Source organism: Empidonax traillii, unplaced genomic scaffold (genome assembly GCF_003031625.1).
Source record: "Empidonax traillii isolate 1590-97213 ecotype Southwest subspecies unplaced genomic scaffold, ASM303162v1 scaffold1380:size119256, whole genome shotgun sequence".
Taxonomy (NCBI): domain Eukaryota; kingdom Metazoa; phylum Chordata; class Aves; order Passeriformes; family Tyrannidae; genus Empidonax; species Empidonax traillii.
In genome coordinates, this window is record NW_020956573.1 from 68,504 (window position 1) to 84,288 (window position 15,785).

The following is a 15,785-nucleotide window of genomic DNA, read 5'->3' on the forward strand; positions in this document are numbered from 1 at the left end:
TGCACAACATCACCACTTACAGTCTCCCACATCACCCTAAACTTCCAGGGGTGTTGCAGAGAAGATGGATGTCCTTTAAGATCCCTTCCAACCCAACCCACTCTGTGATTTGATGATTCTAAGAAGGTGAAGGGGATGCAGGATGTTACACACGGGACCCCTCCAAAGCCAGGAATGAAGTCGCTTCCCCGCCAGCAGGCAAGGTGGGAGCTTTACACCCGCAGAGCTCTGCCACAGCATCGCCTTTTCTGTCGCGGAAGGGTAAAATCAAACCCCTAAAATAAAAGGGCACGTACGCGGCAACAAGAAAGCGCTGTTTTGGTCGTGCAAATTTGTTATCTCTCGCTAGAAAAAAATCAGGCGGAGTGGGTTGGAATATCGAATGAGAGAAAGATGCCGGGAGGGAGTGGAAATAATCCCATTTTTTAGGGTGGAAAAGCGGCTCCTCCCGGGCGCTACCACAGCCCTGGGGCGGGGGGGGGGAAGGACGCGCTCCCCCCGCTCCCCCCTGCACTTGGTACGTGCCGGCCGCGTCCTCCGCGTTCCCATGGCAACGGCGGGGAACGGCCGGGAATGGGACCGGGAATGAGCTGGGAACGGAGAGGGTGAGAGGGGATGGGAGACGTGGGAGAGGGGATGGGAGACGTGGGAGAGGGGATGGGAGACGTGGGAGAGGGAGATGGGACCGGAATGAGCGGGACAAGGGAGTGGGGACAGGGAGAGGGGACGGGAACCGGGGACAGGGGACAGGGAGAAGGGAGCGGAATGAACGGGACAGGGGACATGGGATTAGGGGCGGGGGATGGGGACAAGGGAAGGGGAAGAACTGGGACAAGGACAGGGGCTGAGGGGCTGGGGACAAGGGATCAAGAGAGGAGAGAGGGGACGGATGTGGGACGGGGGACTGGGTGAAGGGACGTGGGAAAAAGATGGGGACAGGGGATGTGGGAAATGGGATGGGGGTGAGGGGACCAGGGACAGGGGACTGGGAGAGGGCTGGGAACAGGGGAGTGGGATGAGGGGCCATGGGATGAAGAACTGGGAGAGGGGAAAGGGGCAGGGGACATGGGAGAGGGGATGGACATATGGGAGAGGGAACTGGGAGAGGGGACCAGTGTGAAGGGACCAGCAAAATGGGACAGGAACAGTGGAGATGGGATTGGGAAAGGGAACCAGGGTGAGGGGACAGGGGATGGGGACATGGGACTGGGGACACCTTGGGGAACACACGCCTGGCCTGGCTTTTCTCCAGGGGCTGAGGAGCTGCTTCGGCCCCAGAGGGGCTCATGGAGAGGCAATTCCCAGTGAGATTCCATTTTCCTTGCCCGCCCCAGGCTCTGCCCTACTGCGGGTGACCAGTGATGGAGCCTTTTTCCTCCCTCCCAGACCCTTTACCTTAATGACTTATGAACGCTTCAATCAAATGTAAAGAAAGTCTCATCCTAATTTACAATATTCCAGTTCTTTCCACTGTGTTGTTCCCTGCCACACTTCCTTGCTGATTTTGCATGTCAAGATGGTGTCAAGTTGAATAAAGAGAACATACAGAATTTATTGTAACTCTCAAAAGTTAAAAGATGACGTCTCGTTGCTGTGTCTCAGCTTCATTTTCCTCTTCAAAAGATGTTTATGCATTATTTATGACCACCAATAGCTTAAGATTTCATAGCAGTTGCTGCGTAGGGACCTTGCTATTAACTGCTTAGAGAAACATGAGTGTGACAGATGAGAATAAAGAATTGTTGAACAGTAAAAGGTCAAGTCCTGAGCCTTAGCTTTTAATAAAAATAATCATTATTATAAGGTCAACAACCTTGTTGTTTGCTCTGTTTTCCAAACACAGGGCTGGCGTAAATAAACCATCGGTGCAAACCACGGCATGAAACCTTCGGCTCTGAAGCACATCACAGTTTTTTCTCCCCACACTCACACTCTGAACAAAATCCACGTGCCTCCCAAAGTCCTCGTGCCACCCGTTTTCCACCCTCCCAAATGGAGAAGGGCCCTGGCCAGGGAAGGGGGATCTGCCTGCAGCCTGCAGGACTGCCAGGACTCGGACTCTGAGAGCCTCCCTGAGGAGGGGCAGGACCAGCTGGGGCTCCAGCAGAGGATCCTGGAGAAAGAAGAGCTGCTGGGACTGTGTTCTGATGAGCTGGACAATGACAGCCTGGAGGAGGACAGCCTGGAGGAGGTGAGCTCGGGAGAAGACCCCAGTCCAAACGGAACACAGAAGGATCGAGGGTAAGGCCTGGATTTCAGTAGATGAGCAGAGCAGTTCTGACACTTTTAAACCCTTATGTTCCTCAGAATATACATGGCATTTCAAGACCAATTTATGTTGCCCAAGTGCTATTAAATCACCTACAGACATAGTTTTAGAGGACCTACAGACATAGTTACACACCAAGATGTACAATTTCATCTTACATTCATAATTACTATGTCCATTTCTCAGCATATCCTCAACTTTTATGATGTTGGCTGAAACACAGAATGACCTATGACCAGTCCAGAGGGGTAAGATGGAGAAGAAAACATCCCTCACAAACCTGTAGGGCAAGTTAAATATGAGTCAGAGTTGCCCAGCAACCAGGAGGGACATCCATGTCCGGAGGGCATCACCAGGGATTGGACTTCATGATCTCAGAGGTCTCTTCCAACCCAGTTAATTCTATGATTCTGTGATCTTTGTTATCCCTTCCAACCCAAGATATTCCATAGTTCTATGATTTTCCAGTCACTGCTTGCAGGGAGAACTTGGAGAGCAAGACAAGAGAGAAAAAAACAAGACTCAGTACTGGGTGATCCTCTTCTCATTCTTTACAAAAAGTGCTGAACAAACCAGGCCACTTCTGTCTGAAAACTTATAGGCAAAATTTAATGGCTTGAATAAATGCAGTTTTGTCCTCATGGCTGTGTGAATCTAAAAATTTCCAGCGTTACTGTCACCTTTAAACATCCTTCAGAAAGCGTTAACTTGGTACATGAAATAAAATTTAATTTGCTGCCGTGTGCATAAAAGGTTTAACCCTCTATGAATTGGGAATAATTCTCAAGTTTAGAGGGATTAAATTAAACCTGAAGTAATAATAATGTGCAGTTTCAATTTAATTGTCTACTTAAAATAAAATGACAAACAAATGAAGGCTAAATGATTAATAGCATGCTTTTATTCACCTCCTCAACAAGCAAAATGGCCAGTTATTGAATATTTTATTGTGAGTGCAAATGATGTTAATTGTACTAGAAACATGCTCTAATTTTTAGTAATTTTTTTGACTGAATACTGCGCTGAATGTGAGGCTCTTCATTAAATGGAAATTTGATTTTATTTTGTTTGAACTTAGCCCAGTAAGTACTCCAGCCCAGTCCATTAACCAGAGCAAATATCACAGCACATACACACGAGCCCCCCTCTCTACATCCATTACCAACCCCGGAATTTGAAGGGGAAGTGCTGCATCTGTTGTCTGTGCACCACACTTTTGTTGAGGAGCAGAGCCCATCTAACCTTCCTCTCAAGTTGGGCTGGGGTGGGGGGTGAGGGGGGAGGAATAAAAGGTGCCCTTTTTGTCTGGGGGATGATTAGGGCTGAAGGGGCTCTTCACACTCATTCTGTCCCCGTGCACTGACCGGGGCTGCAGCCCCCAATTGAGCCCACGTTTCAGCACAAAGGGGCTCTTTAGCATTATACTCTGAATCCTTGCAATTATATCACATATTTCTGTACTCATTTCTGTTTCTGTTTACCTGCAGTGCGTGGCAGCGAGAAATAATCATGTTTTTCCCCCATTTAAATCACCTCCTCTCCACGGCAAGGCACACCAGTGGTTACCTGAAACGAAAATGAAACGTTATTTTTTTGTTGTTGGGAGCCACTTGAAATACAGGCAAAGGCATGTCACTCAGTTAGAAACGAGAATAAATGGTTTATGGAAACGTTAATGGGATTAACTGGGGCCACACTTTGGAGAATCCAGCACATCAGGACAGTTCTTTTAATAGGGGCTGAAGAGTCCACCACGTTTCAATACCTATAAATGTCACTGAAAGAATCATCATGCCCAAGAAACCAGGGCTGTGCTGCAGGTCCAGTGAAGAAAAAACAGTCTTAAAAGCTTTTTCCTCCCACATTTCTTACTCCTGCTACGTCCTCCACATCTCCTGGAAGCCAGTTTTTATATGTTTGGCTCCTGCCACTGGTTTTCCTCCTGTTGGATCAGATCATAAATCATAAATTGAACCAATTGTGGATTTTTTTTAAAGCAGAGCATCTGTGTTTGCTTTATGACAAATGTAACGCAGAGCAATGATTTGGCCACTTTTTATTAAAAAATAGGCAAACCCATAACCCTTTCTTATTCATGTTTTTCTACACTTATCTCTTAGTTTAAAGTTATTTCAAGTCTTTCATTGCATATGAAATAATGTCTAATTTGTGCAGTTTGTGCAGAACAATTGTGTGTTTGTTTCTTAAACAGGAAAAAACAGTCTGTGGACAAATATTCCAGCCTAAGGTACAGTCCTAAGTGGAAGAACACAAGAAAGGCAGGAAAAGCGTCTCAAGCTGGAGGAAGCAGTGTGGACTTTTCACAGGAGTCATTTTACCTCCACTCCAGTGGCTCCTCAGAAGAAAAGAGCCAAGAGGAGGCAGAAGCACAGGATTCATTCTCAGAGTTCAGTTCAGAATTTTTAAGCTTTCATGACCCAAATGTCCTGGTCAGCAATGAGCCCCTTGGGCTACAGGCCAAAAAGAAGGAATCTGCAGATGGTTGTCAGTCCAGAGATCGACCACAAAGAGCAAAAAAAAACTTTGTGAAGAAAAATAAACAGACCTTAGGATTGCCCTCAGAGAGGATAAATTCCTATCTGGAGTTGCACAATAAAAAGCAACAAGTTCTTCAAGAGCAGGTGGGTGATTCTGACATATTTTTATAAACTGAGGACTGTCTAGTGTAATTACAGCTCCTGATGAACCATTATACACGAGTTTGTTGCTTTTCCTTGCTACTTATTATGCATAATAGGAAGCTAGGAGTCACTGGATCGCTCCAGGAGTTGTGGGATAGAAAATTCTAAGCTTGGAAAAACCACAGGGACTTTGTGCTTGGAGTGAAAGTGCTGCTTCCCAGGGCTAATGAACAGTTGACACAACATTAGAGGGCGTGTGGTGACTGCATTCCTCTGACAGGAGCAGTGGACAGGCTTTCTCCTAGCAGGGCTATTAAGAGCACTTGGTTTTTTCCAGTTATAATTTGGCTGATGGCAAAAATAATTAGTGCAGATTGCTGCTAATTAAAGCTGTGTTGATATGATTATGTTTGCTCCCCCGGGGAATTCTGAAAATCTTTCATATCTGAGTGTTGGAGCCAGGGATCAGGACTCCATTGTGTAGGCACTGTTCAAAGACATGTAATAGGGAAAAAAAACCACTTAAAATCAGGGCTGTGATATAAGAATTCCTTGCTGAAGGGGCCATGGGGACAGCAGAGCTGTGATGTGTGCCACGTGTGTTTCTTCCCTCAAAAACTTGATACATCAGGGGTTGTGGACTCCCCATCCCTGGAAGTGTTCAAGGCCAGGCTGGGCAGGGCTTGGAGCAACCTGGGCTAGTGGAAGGTGTCCCTGCTCAAGGCAGGAGGGCTGAACCAGATGATCCTTGGGGTCCCCTCCAAGCCAATTCTGTAATTCTGTGATTCTGTGAACAGCATCACCACCTGTGTATTCACTGCACAGGAAGAAGCCCTTACCTGTCCTGTTCTTAATCCATTGCTCCATCTTGCTGGAAGGGGTGAAGAAAGGCCTGAAGGAAGCATCTTGTTGGCTCACGAGCCAACTTTGGTCACCTCACCTGGAAAACTTTACCAAAAAGTGCCTAAACACCAAGGATGTGAAGAAGCAAACAAGTCACATCCTCTGCTGAAGCAGCCAAACTGTTGTTTCCTAAACAGGATTAATCTGAGCTTTGCAGGGGGTTGAAGCTGTTTTTATTGATAGGATATTTTTGTTCATATGACACTGATGATGTGGTAATGAAACAGTGAAGTCAGTACTTTGCAGTTAAAATATTGGAGTTAAAATATTTGCAGGATTTACTCCTGTTCTCTCTGTGTATCCAGGCTGCATGTACCAAAACATACCATAAACGTGTGCTGATCTGTATATTTACTAATTTATACAGCATTTTATAAAGCATCAAGTTCTTTGCAGCGTTGCCTGATTCTTAAAGAACCCGATGATGAGTTTCTTTGAGAGAGAGAGAGAGAGAGGAGGGGGGAAAGAGAGAGAAGTAGTGGCCCAATCTAGCTCAGCTGTACTCAATCTGAGTTGCTTTCCTACCTCCAAGCCCCTTACTTCAAAGCCAGGAACATAATGTACAATTTTTTAATGGCTCTAGACCAAGGCACTCAGACTCTGTGTGCACTGTGCCTTACCTCAGTGTAAACACCTAATCAAGATTGCCTGTGCTTCAACAATAGCAGCCAAATGCAATTCGAGAACCACAAGCCTTTGAAGTCCTCACTGCAAAGGCTGGTTTTCTAGTCTGGGATAATGACATGCCATGATTGCTGTCTTTGTTGTATCTTTTCAGTAGAGAAGCAATTACGGGCCTCAATTTAACAGAATAGGCATTACACAGCTTATGATTCTCAAAATGCAATTTCATTTGATCATTTTCTCAATTTGATTGGTATTAATAGAATGGTTCACATGAAAAAAATAAAAAAATAAAAAAATAAATAAAGAAAAATGCTGGCAGAGGTTGTGTCCTGTTCCTCTTTCAAAGAGATAATGTAGAAGTATGTTTTACCTGCCCAGGAAACCATCAGTGCAGCGAGTCAGTTGGTTCCACCAAAACCATCCTGCTGACTGCAGAGCTGGCTCCTTCCACAGGTCAGGAAACCTGCCTTGCCAACCTTTAATTTGCTTTGTAGTTTCTGCACTTCCATTTGGAGCCAGGGGGTCACCCCCCAAAAAAATTCAGCAGGAAACTCTTTTCTTCCTTGTCCTGAACTCTTATCCCACAGAGAGGCTCAGCTTCCAGGGAGGATTCCACGCTTTCTTCCCACTGATTTCACCAGTCTGATTTTGAATTCACAATCCTCTTGGTCACAGGGACGTTCTCAGTGCAAGTTCTGTGGGAGGGTGGGGCAGGTACAGAGTCACCTGTCGTGGTGACACTGCCCCACTCGTCAAGGTCACTCGGCAGGGTAGTTTGGGACAACAAAAATATAAGTGAAAATTTTTTCTAAAAAAATTGTTTTCCTGTGATGTAATAGATTGGGGTGGGAAAAAATGATGCTTTCAAGGAAAATGTTCATTATTGCTGTATTTACCAGGGCAAAAAAAAATCCTTCAAATCAGGTTTGCAGCCATCCTGCTCCCCCAGCTGTGGCCACGGGAAGACGTTCTTGTCTGTGAGCTTATTTTGCCAGGTGACATGGACTGGGTGCTTTATTCCTGCAGCTTTCCCTGCCCTTTTCTCCCAGCATTACTGTGTTTTTTGCCATCTCTTTCTGCAACACTTTCTCAGGCCCTGGCAGTGGGTGGGGTGTGTCATCCATCAGGGTCTGATTGCTTGGCCGGGGATGGTTTCTGGTTGTTTTTCTGTCATTAGGTGCATCCACTCCTCGAAATGGAGCAGCCCAGATATTTGAGGCTCACAAGGAGGTTTCTGTGCTGCAAACTTCCTGCAATTTTCTTTTCCTCTCTCTCTCCCCCTTAAAAGTAGAAGCAACACTCCCTGATACCACACAGTTGTTAATCGGGTTTTTTTGCTTCCTTTTCTCTTTTAACCATTTATTTTCTTGTTGCCTGTTATATCATGCCTAACTTCAGCATTTTAGTTTTAATAGGAGGCAAATTATTGCTCATTCTCTCCCTGAGACTTTTAAATCCTTTCATTTCTTTGGGCTGTTGCCATAAACGTTCTTGGTTTTCAGGTTACAGATCCTAAAGCAGTTGAAGAGGAAGAACCACCACCCCAGACTGTGAAAAAGAAGCCTGAAGACAACCTGAAAGGGCAGCAGCTCAAGGTGCCTTTTGGATAGAATTTAATAATTGAAATATATATGTAAAATCATTGAAGTTTGGATATTTAAAGCTGTCATCTTGTTACTTTTAAAGTACTGATGGCTGACAATAAATCCTTGAATATTTATCAATAGATGGTCACCACAATTTAGTGCATGTGCCTTATGGAATGAATATTTTTAAAGCAAAAGGGATCCCAAATGCCAGAGAATTCTGAGCTTAAAGAATCTTGCCTATTTATGACATTATTTCGTGGATTTATGACATTATTGAGTTGATAACAATGCAAAATCACAATGGTACAAGTTCATGTTTGATGGTTTATGAGGATTCTGAGCTAGGACTCAATTACTGCTGCCTTATTTGTCCCCTAAAATCCCTGTGAAAACCAGACGTCACCATAAACCAGAGAAGAAGTTGGACTCACCTCCTCTGTACACATCAATCTGATGGCTTTAAACCAACGCAATGTGAGTCTTTGGAGCAGTAAAGAGACCAGGTTATGATCACTGATGAAAAAGCAGGAACTCCAGAACCAGCCCACTGGGATAATTTCTGGCAAAGCTGGTTCTTCTCAAGCGTTTTAGGCAGTGCAGGCGCTGTTTCAATTCCCAGCTGCAAAGCCCACACAGGATTTTACCCTGCTGTTCACCAGGAGAGACTTGCCTTATATCTGGAATTTCAAGGTGAAAAAGGGGCTGTTTAAACGGGAAAACTTTGGCTGCACCTCCCTCTTTCCACCAGTGGCCCCGATGTACCAGGATTGTCAGAGCAGAGGGTCGAGCTAACAGGTGATCCTGTTGGTTCCAGTGCTAAAGCTTTCCTTTTCCAAACCCCCCCGGGTCCATATGTGGATTTAATTCCTGCCGTTAAGCAGTTGTTCTGAGTGCATGTGCCACTGTGCTGATTGCAAGCGTTGCTGACAAAAGAACCCCGGAGAGACGGGAGGATGAAATGGAGGATTTTAGAGCTGACAAGAGATTAAACGGGCTGAGGGTGGATTTGTGTGTTCCCGGGTCTTCCCTCAAAGTGGGCAACACCTGACGCTGTCATTGCAAAGGGATAAATCTTAAATAAACTCCAGGTTTAGAGGAGGGCAGTTTAGCTCACAACAGCATTCCTGGTGTGATTAAACTCCTGAACTGTCTCTTATCACCTGGGTTATGTTTTGCAGGATACCAGGCAGGGAGGAGGTTTAGAAATAAAGTCATTCCTTTAACTGGCATCAGTTTGTTCCTACTGTGGATCAGTCTAATGGCACAAAACCATCTTCCCCTGAAATCTGGAACAGTTTACTTTCATTAGAGAATAAAATCCAGGAGCTGATTTGGTTTTTGGAAGAGTTTCTCCAGATGGTTGACAGTCCCCAGGGTTTAGGAACAGGCACTCCTGTGCATTTAAGGGCTCCTGTTGAACACCTAAACTGAAGCTCACTCTGCCTTTGATGATTTGTTTCAGGATCAGCACAACAAGTTCTCCCAGAGGGATAAAGCAAAACCCGTTGGGAATCTCAATGGAAAAGATTTTCCAGGGAATGGCAGCCAAAAACCACAAGGAAGAGCAGCAGAACCCAAGCCTTGGCACCGCAGTGCCCAGCAAATACCAGGATTTCAGGCTGCTCCCAGCCCAGTGGAGCAGGACAAGAGCACTGCCCTGCAGGAATCTCTGCATCCAAACCCTTCTGCTGGCCCTGACACGGATCCAGCGGCAAAACCCAGCCCTTGCTTAAGTAATTCCCCAAATTCAAGATGTTTTCAAGAACTGAAGGATCAAATCCCTCTTCAGGACTGCAAAAAACACACCCATGAGGATGAAAGGTACCAGAATTATGACATCAGTGGTTTATGGTAAGGGCATAAATGTTGAAACAGTGTTATTATAACACTATGATGCCCCAAAAAAATATAGAAATGGACCATAAAATGCTTTAAAGCCCAAAGTATAAAGTTATTTTGCTACCAGCCTGCCACTGTAGATTACTATTAGTTTAAGATTCACTGTAGCTATTGATTTTTAAATATGGCATTGGCAGAGGACAGTTCCAGGTATAGAACTTCCCAGGGCTGGAAGTTTCCAGAAGGAAAAGATTAAAATACTGGTAGGAAAGAGAACTGTGCATCAACCAAAACTGGCCTTCCAGGTGGATATCCAGAGTGAATCCAGTGCCAGTTCTGCCTCCCTGCACTTGGGAAAGGGCATGAAAATCCTTAGTTATGTAGGATTTCTCTCAGTGCTCAGCGGGCCTGACCCAAAGCCATTTAAAAACAGCTTTAGATAACTTTGCATCAGGCTGAAAATCTCCCCATCTGTATTTTTTCCCTTTTATTTTGTGCAGTTTCCATACACTTGGGTGCAAGGGAAGTCAGTCATTGTGAGATACCCATTTTTCCATCTTCATGCTCCCAGTATATTCTATTTGCAGGTTGCTTGTTGAGCCCTCTGCTGTATATAAAAAATATATTTATATAAAAAATAAAAATACATACAATAAAATATAAAAAGAAATTGCTAATCTAGACAAATAATAATCTAAAATAAAATATATAATGATTGTAAAATTAAAAGACATCTTTATTTTATAGAAAAAAAAAAATTTATATAAATATATATCTCGCTTTTTAAGGCCTTCTCAACCTCCTGTTCACAGGTCACCACCAGCCCCTTGTGCAACCTCCAGGTTTACCCAGCTGATGGAGCAGCATCCCCCAGGAATCCCTGCTTTGGCAGGGGCTCACTTTGCTGACAGGTGGCTGCTCAGCCTCCTCCCACCTGCAATCCCACGGCTACCAAGTGGCTCCGAGGGGGATCCAGAGGGAGATGGAGGAAATCCACTGACAACGAGGAGGAGCAACTCAGAGGCACATCTCATGCAAATGAGAAAGGAAACCCTGCCTAAAGTCAACAAGAAGGTAAGAAAACAGATGTGGATTGGATGGTTTAACATCTGATTAATTTTTTTTTCCAAAGTTCTTTAGGGGAAAACAAAAAAAAAGTGGGTGTGCAGAGGAGGTGAGTCCAGCTTCTTCTGCTTGTAACATTTTCGGGTTTATGGGAACTCCTTGATGTTCTCAGGGATTTTAGGGAACAAATAAGGCAGCAGTAGTTGAGTTCTACCCCAGAATCCTCCTAAACCATCACATATTTCATTGTTACAGATTGTTTGGATCTGCCAGCAGGCAGCCTGGCCTCCCATCTGAGCACACCATTACCCTGGGCAGGCTCACTTGATATCCAACCCAAATCTCCTGGTTTCCAAGGGATTCCCAGGGAACAGCACCAAACTTGGGGGATTTGTAAAGCTAACGGCATAAACACGATTCCAAACCTCCTGATGATCCCATTTGGGTCTTTTTGTCTCTTGTGTGTGTCCAGTTTCACAGTGGAACCAGTTAACACAGAGACAGTGGAACAGCATAAAGGGATCCCTGCGTGTCCATGACAAATTAAACGTTTAAGAAGTTTGCTCCAAGTCTCAGGGCAGACAAACTTAAGCTGGAATAATTATTCCTGCATTTCATCTGTGTGTTGCTGCTTGGATGCCTCTAAGAAGAATTAGCAGGATTATGATAGTAACTGAAGGGCAGATTTCCTTCCCTTTCTGTTCCCCTGAGCTCCAACCATTGTTTATATCCTGTATTTTCGGTGGCTTTCTCACGCTTCATATGTGAGGAATGCCCAGAGAATAAGAGTGTTTGTGTCTCACAGGAAAATCCAGCTTTTCCTAATAAACAAATGCAGTTCTGCTCATCATGTGAAGTGAGAAAACCCTGATTTTGCTGCAGACAGCTAAAGGATTTACTCCTCACAGCAGCTAAAATTAAAAGTTAGCAATTTATGCCATGGGGTAGATGACACAAAAAAAAACCCTCAAACAGAAAGTTCAGTGCATAGAATTAGTTTCTCTGCAGTTGAGTTTAACCTGAACACGTGTTTTAAATAAATGCATATTTTACTTGCATATGGAAGAAATGCCTTGGTGCTTCTGCTTTACTCTGTGATTGAAATTACTGCAGAGCTGATCACAAGGACGAGCTTTTAAAACATAGTTCACTTCCCAAAATTACCCTGGTACTCTTGAAAGGGCACTTTTTATTAGAGTTATTTATCAAGGTTTTTATTAGAAAAGGACTTTGTATTAAAGGATCTTCTTATTAAAATATTCTGGAAGCACTGGGGTCCTTGGATAAAGAAGGATTGAAGTGGCATCACCCATCACTCCTCTCTTCCTATGCACTTGTGAAGCTTTTGCTGTGCTCAAGGCATGGATTTTTCAACTGCCTGTGGACAATTTTCCACTGCAGTTTTGAGAACAAAGAAAGGTTACTATTACTATCAACGCTGGCCTAGTTTTTTTACCACCAAAATCAGGTACTCTTTATCTGCTTCTCTCACAACACCTCCTTTGGAGTCTCTAATAACAGTCAAAGGGGTCACTTTAAGCTTTTTTAAAAAATAAAGCTGCCAAGAGGTCAGTTTTGACTGAGAAAATGCTGCTTTGTGATTTGGATAATTGGCAATTTCCCACCAAGATTCAAAGGAAATAAATACAGTGTCCTCTGCCTCGAGCAATTAACTCAGTCTCGTTGGTCACTTATTTAAAATGACACCAGGCTAAGACTGAGACGCCATTTGAGCCCTGCTCTGCTCCTGCTTTAATTGTTCTCTCTATCAAACCATATATAGGGGAATCTGTCGCTGCTGTTTGTTTTTTTTTTCAGCCACGTGGCCCCAAAGTCTGCATAAACCTGAACGTGAAGCTCGGGGGCCTCGGACCTGACTACGAAGCCATCAAAGAGAAAGTGAGTAAATCCTCTGCCACCTGCTCTGCTTTGCAGCTGTGCAAAGTGAATTTACAGGCAGAGAAACCGCTGCTGAGAAGCCACTTGGGGTTGTTTGGTGCTTCATGCCCCTTGGTTTTAGGTCTGCCTTGAGATCCTGAAGGGGGAAATTCAAATAGAAGGGAAGACGATTGTACTGGGGGTAATTTTATCCCTCTGATTTTGTGGTTCCAGAAGCAGGGACTTGAGCTGCACTGTCATTCCCAGTGCAGGAGGTCTGCCCAGCCTTCGAAGTGGAAGCAAAACAAGTTGTGGAAACACAAGAAAGCGGCTGGATGCACGTGACTCTGCTGAAATGGAGGCAGATTGTTCCCAACATTCAGATGTGCCTGTCACGTTTCTGCTGAGCTCTGCCCTCAGCCCAAGGAAAAGCTCTTAAAAATGAAAAGCCACTAAAAAAAAAAAATAAAATAAAAAAAGGCTGTGCCATTTATCAGGGTTTCCTGTTGTGTTCTGCTGAGGGAGGGGGGATCAATGGCATGGCCAGGTTAAACAGCAGCAGAGGTGTAAATGGAAGACTTGGTGGGGAAAAGTGTTTCATTGATGAGTCCACTGAGACATTCAATGACACACCTTTCTTTTCCTTTTTTTGTTTTTTTTTGTTTTTTTGTTTTCAGAAGCAGAAATTAAAACTGCAAAAGGAATATTCAAGGCAGATTAAGGAATACAACATGAAAAATATTACTTCAGTTCAGAAGTTACCTGCCAAACCTCAGGTCACACCTTCAGTGTCGAGACAGAAGGTAAGAGCAGATTCCATCTAAAATGCACGCAGGGAGAGATTCTGGGCTTTGCACAAAGGGAAGGGAATCAGTTTAACTCAGAGCAGGCTAAAATAGTTTCTCCACTCTGATTTTCCTTTTTCCATGAATCACAGATTTCCTCCTGTTAATTATTACCCACCTGCCCCTCAGACTCTCTCACAAACGTGCCCATCAGTTCCACAGCTCCAGTAATTGCTCTTGTTTTTCCAGCCCACACAACGTCATTTTAGCCTCCACTGGCCTCCCAAAACAACCCAAATGAGCAATGAGGGCCTCCATGGCATTGCACCCACACACACCAACCAAGGGAGCACCTTTTCCTTACTGCAGGAATTAACAGAGCTCTGGAAATGCCATGTCTGACCCATCAGTTCTGCAGGAGCTCACCTGCCTAGTGGGGTATTTCTCCAAGGGGACAAAGGGAGACCTGAAGGCTTCAGGAATGAAGAGGGGGTGGTTTAATGGGACAAAGCTGAATTTTCTGGGTGTCCAAAGGGCTTTGGATTCCCTCAGAAGGCTTCCCACACGCTCTTTCACCAAGAGCATGAGACGATGCAGCTTCCACTTGAGGCACAGAGAGGTGTTTTCCCAACTCTTGCAGCAAACACAGACACCAAAAAACATCCCAAGTTAAAACAGGGCTCTCTCAGATCCAAGATTTCTACAGTCCCGTTGATTTGACTCAACATAAACCCACTTAAGTATTCTTGGAAACAGTGGTCAGGTTTTCTCCCCATCAGTTACCCCAGTTTTGCTGTTTTTAGGCACTGGAATATGCTAAGAAGATTCCAAGGCCAAAGACTTTCATGACAAGACCATCAGACAAAGAGGGGAAAGAGGAAGTTGTGCCCCAGAGTTCAGATGGAAGCAGTTTCCCCCAAATCCCATCCCTGGAGACGCTGCGAAGCAGACACGAGAAGGAGAAGGAGGTTGTGGCTGCTTTCAAAGCCCTTCATATCTTATAAGGGATATATCTGAAAATATCTGGGATATCTTCAAATCAGAAGTGCCTGAACTACTTGATTATGAGCTCTGACCATCCATCACATATTGATTTACCAGCCCATTGAAATATGAAGTGGCTCAAGTTTAATCATTGTTACATTTTGGGCTCAGTTCTACCACAGCTTTTTTTTTTTTTTTTTTTTTTTTAATAAAATAAACCTTTGCATATGTAGCATTTTAAATATGGTCTTCTCTGTTATATTTCTTAAAAATAACTGATCTAGCAGTTGCATCTTTCAGACTAATCAGCTGTTGGCTTGTCACAGCTGGATCATTTTTGGATAAGTCAAACACATGGACACATCTACAACACATTTAGAAATGAACTTCTGTCTCATATGATGATCTTAATACCATCAATATTTCTCTTTTTGAAGTGCAGAGGAGATTTTGGCAGACTGTCCAGAAATGAAGCCAAAAATAAGCCATTGCTGGTAAGGAAAAAAAACAGAAATATGCACCAAACACAGCAGTTGGTAATAATGCAACACTAATTATTCAAATATTACTCTGGTATTTATTAGGGAATAATTGTCACATTAAGACCAAAATTTTGAAGCTTCATCTGGGACAAGAAAATTCCAACCAAGTCCTGGCTGAGCAGGCAGACAATCTGTTATTAGCCAGGAGCAGTTGGAAAATGTATTAGGTAACTAAGGATAATTGAGAGCTACATGTTGGAGAGGAAACAGCTTTTAACAGATTAAGTCTATAAAAATAACAACAAACAGATGGGTTTCTTATGATGGTTCTATCCCTTTAACTTAGTAAATGATGAATTAAGTCAACATGTGAAATGTGATTAGAACGCCCAGCAAGGGAATTTTTGACTAAAATCTCCAAGCAAACAGGCTGGTTACAAGGCAAACAAATAACCAACCGCCTTGTGATTGGGTGTAATTGCTTTGTCCAATTTATTAGGTCCCTTTTTGTCTCTTTTTGAAGGGGGCTTGGCAGCTGGAAGTTTATGGTATACGTGACAACTGGGGGAAAGCTTGGTGGGAGAATCACCTTCCACTGTGGGGAGGATGCTTTGGAAGGATCACCTTCCAAAATGGGTGAGGCCGCAGGGGGGATGTTTGGCATCCCCTTCCCTGTGGAAGGTGGCCAAATCCACCCATCCTGGCTGAAAAAATGGTCCTAT

The 15,785-nt window shown here is 44.0% G+C and overlaps 1 protein-coding gene and 1 long non-coding RNA gene across 2 annotated transcripts; one reads left to right on the forward strand and one right to left on the reverse strand.

Moving 5' to 3' along the window:
- The first annotated feature begins 1,868 nt into the window (after positions 1-1,868).
- JHY (junctional cadherin complex regulator) lies at positions 1,869-14,777 on the forward strand. The gene is made up of 6 exons (XM_027906964.1): positions 1,869-2,241; positions 4,482-4,911; positions 7,944-8,036; positions 12,753-12,833; positions 13,490-13,615; positions 14,401-14,777. The coding sequence occupies exons 1-6, from the start codon at positions 1,880-1,882 to the stop codon at positions 14,599-14,601; spliced, it is 1,293 nt and encodes a 430-aa protein (XP_027762765.1). The 5' UTR covers positions 1,869-1,879; the 3' UTR covers positions 14,602-14,777.
- LOC114069868 lies at positions 4,966-6,923 on the reverse strand. The gene is made up of 3 exons (XR_003573836.1): positions 6,812-6,923; positions 5,751-5,859; positions 4,966-5,398 (listed from the first exon to the last, which is right to left on the reverse strand). It is a non-coding gene; the product is annotated as an uncharacterized LOC114069868 (long non-coding RNA).
- Positions 14,778-15,785: the final 1,008 nt, after the last annotated feature.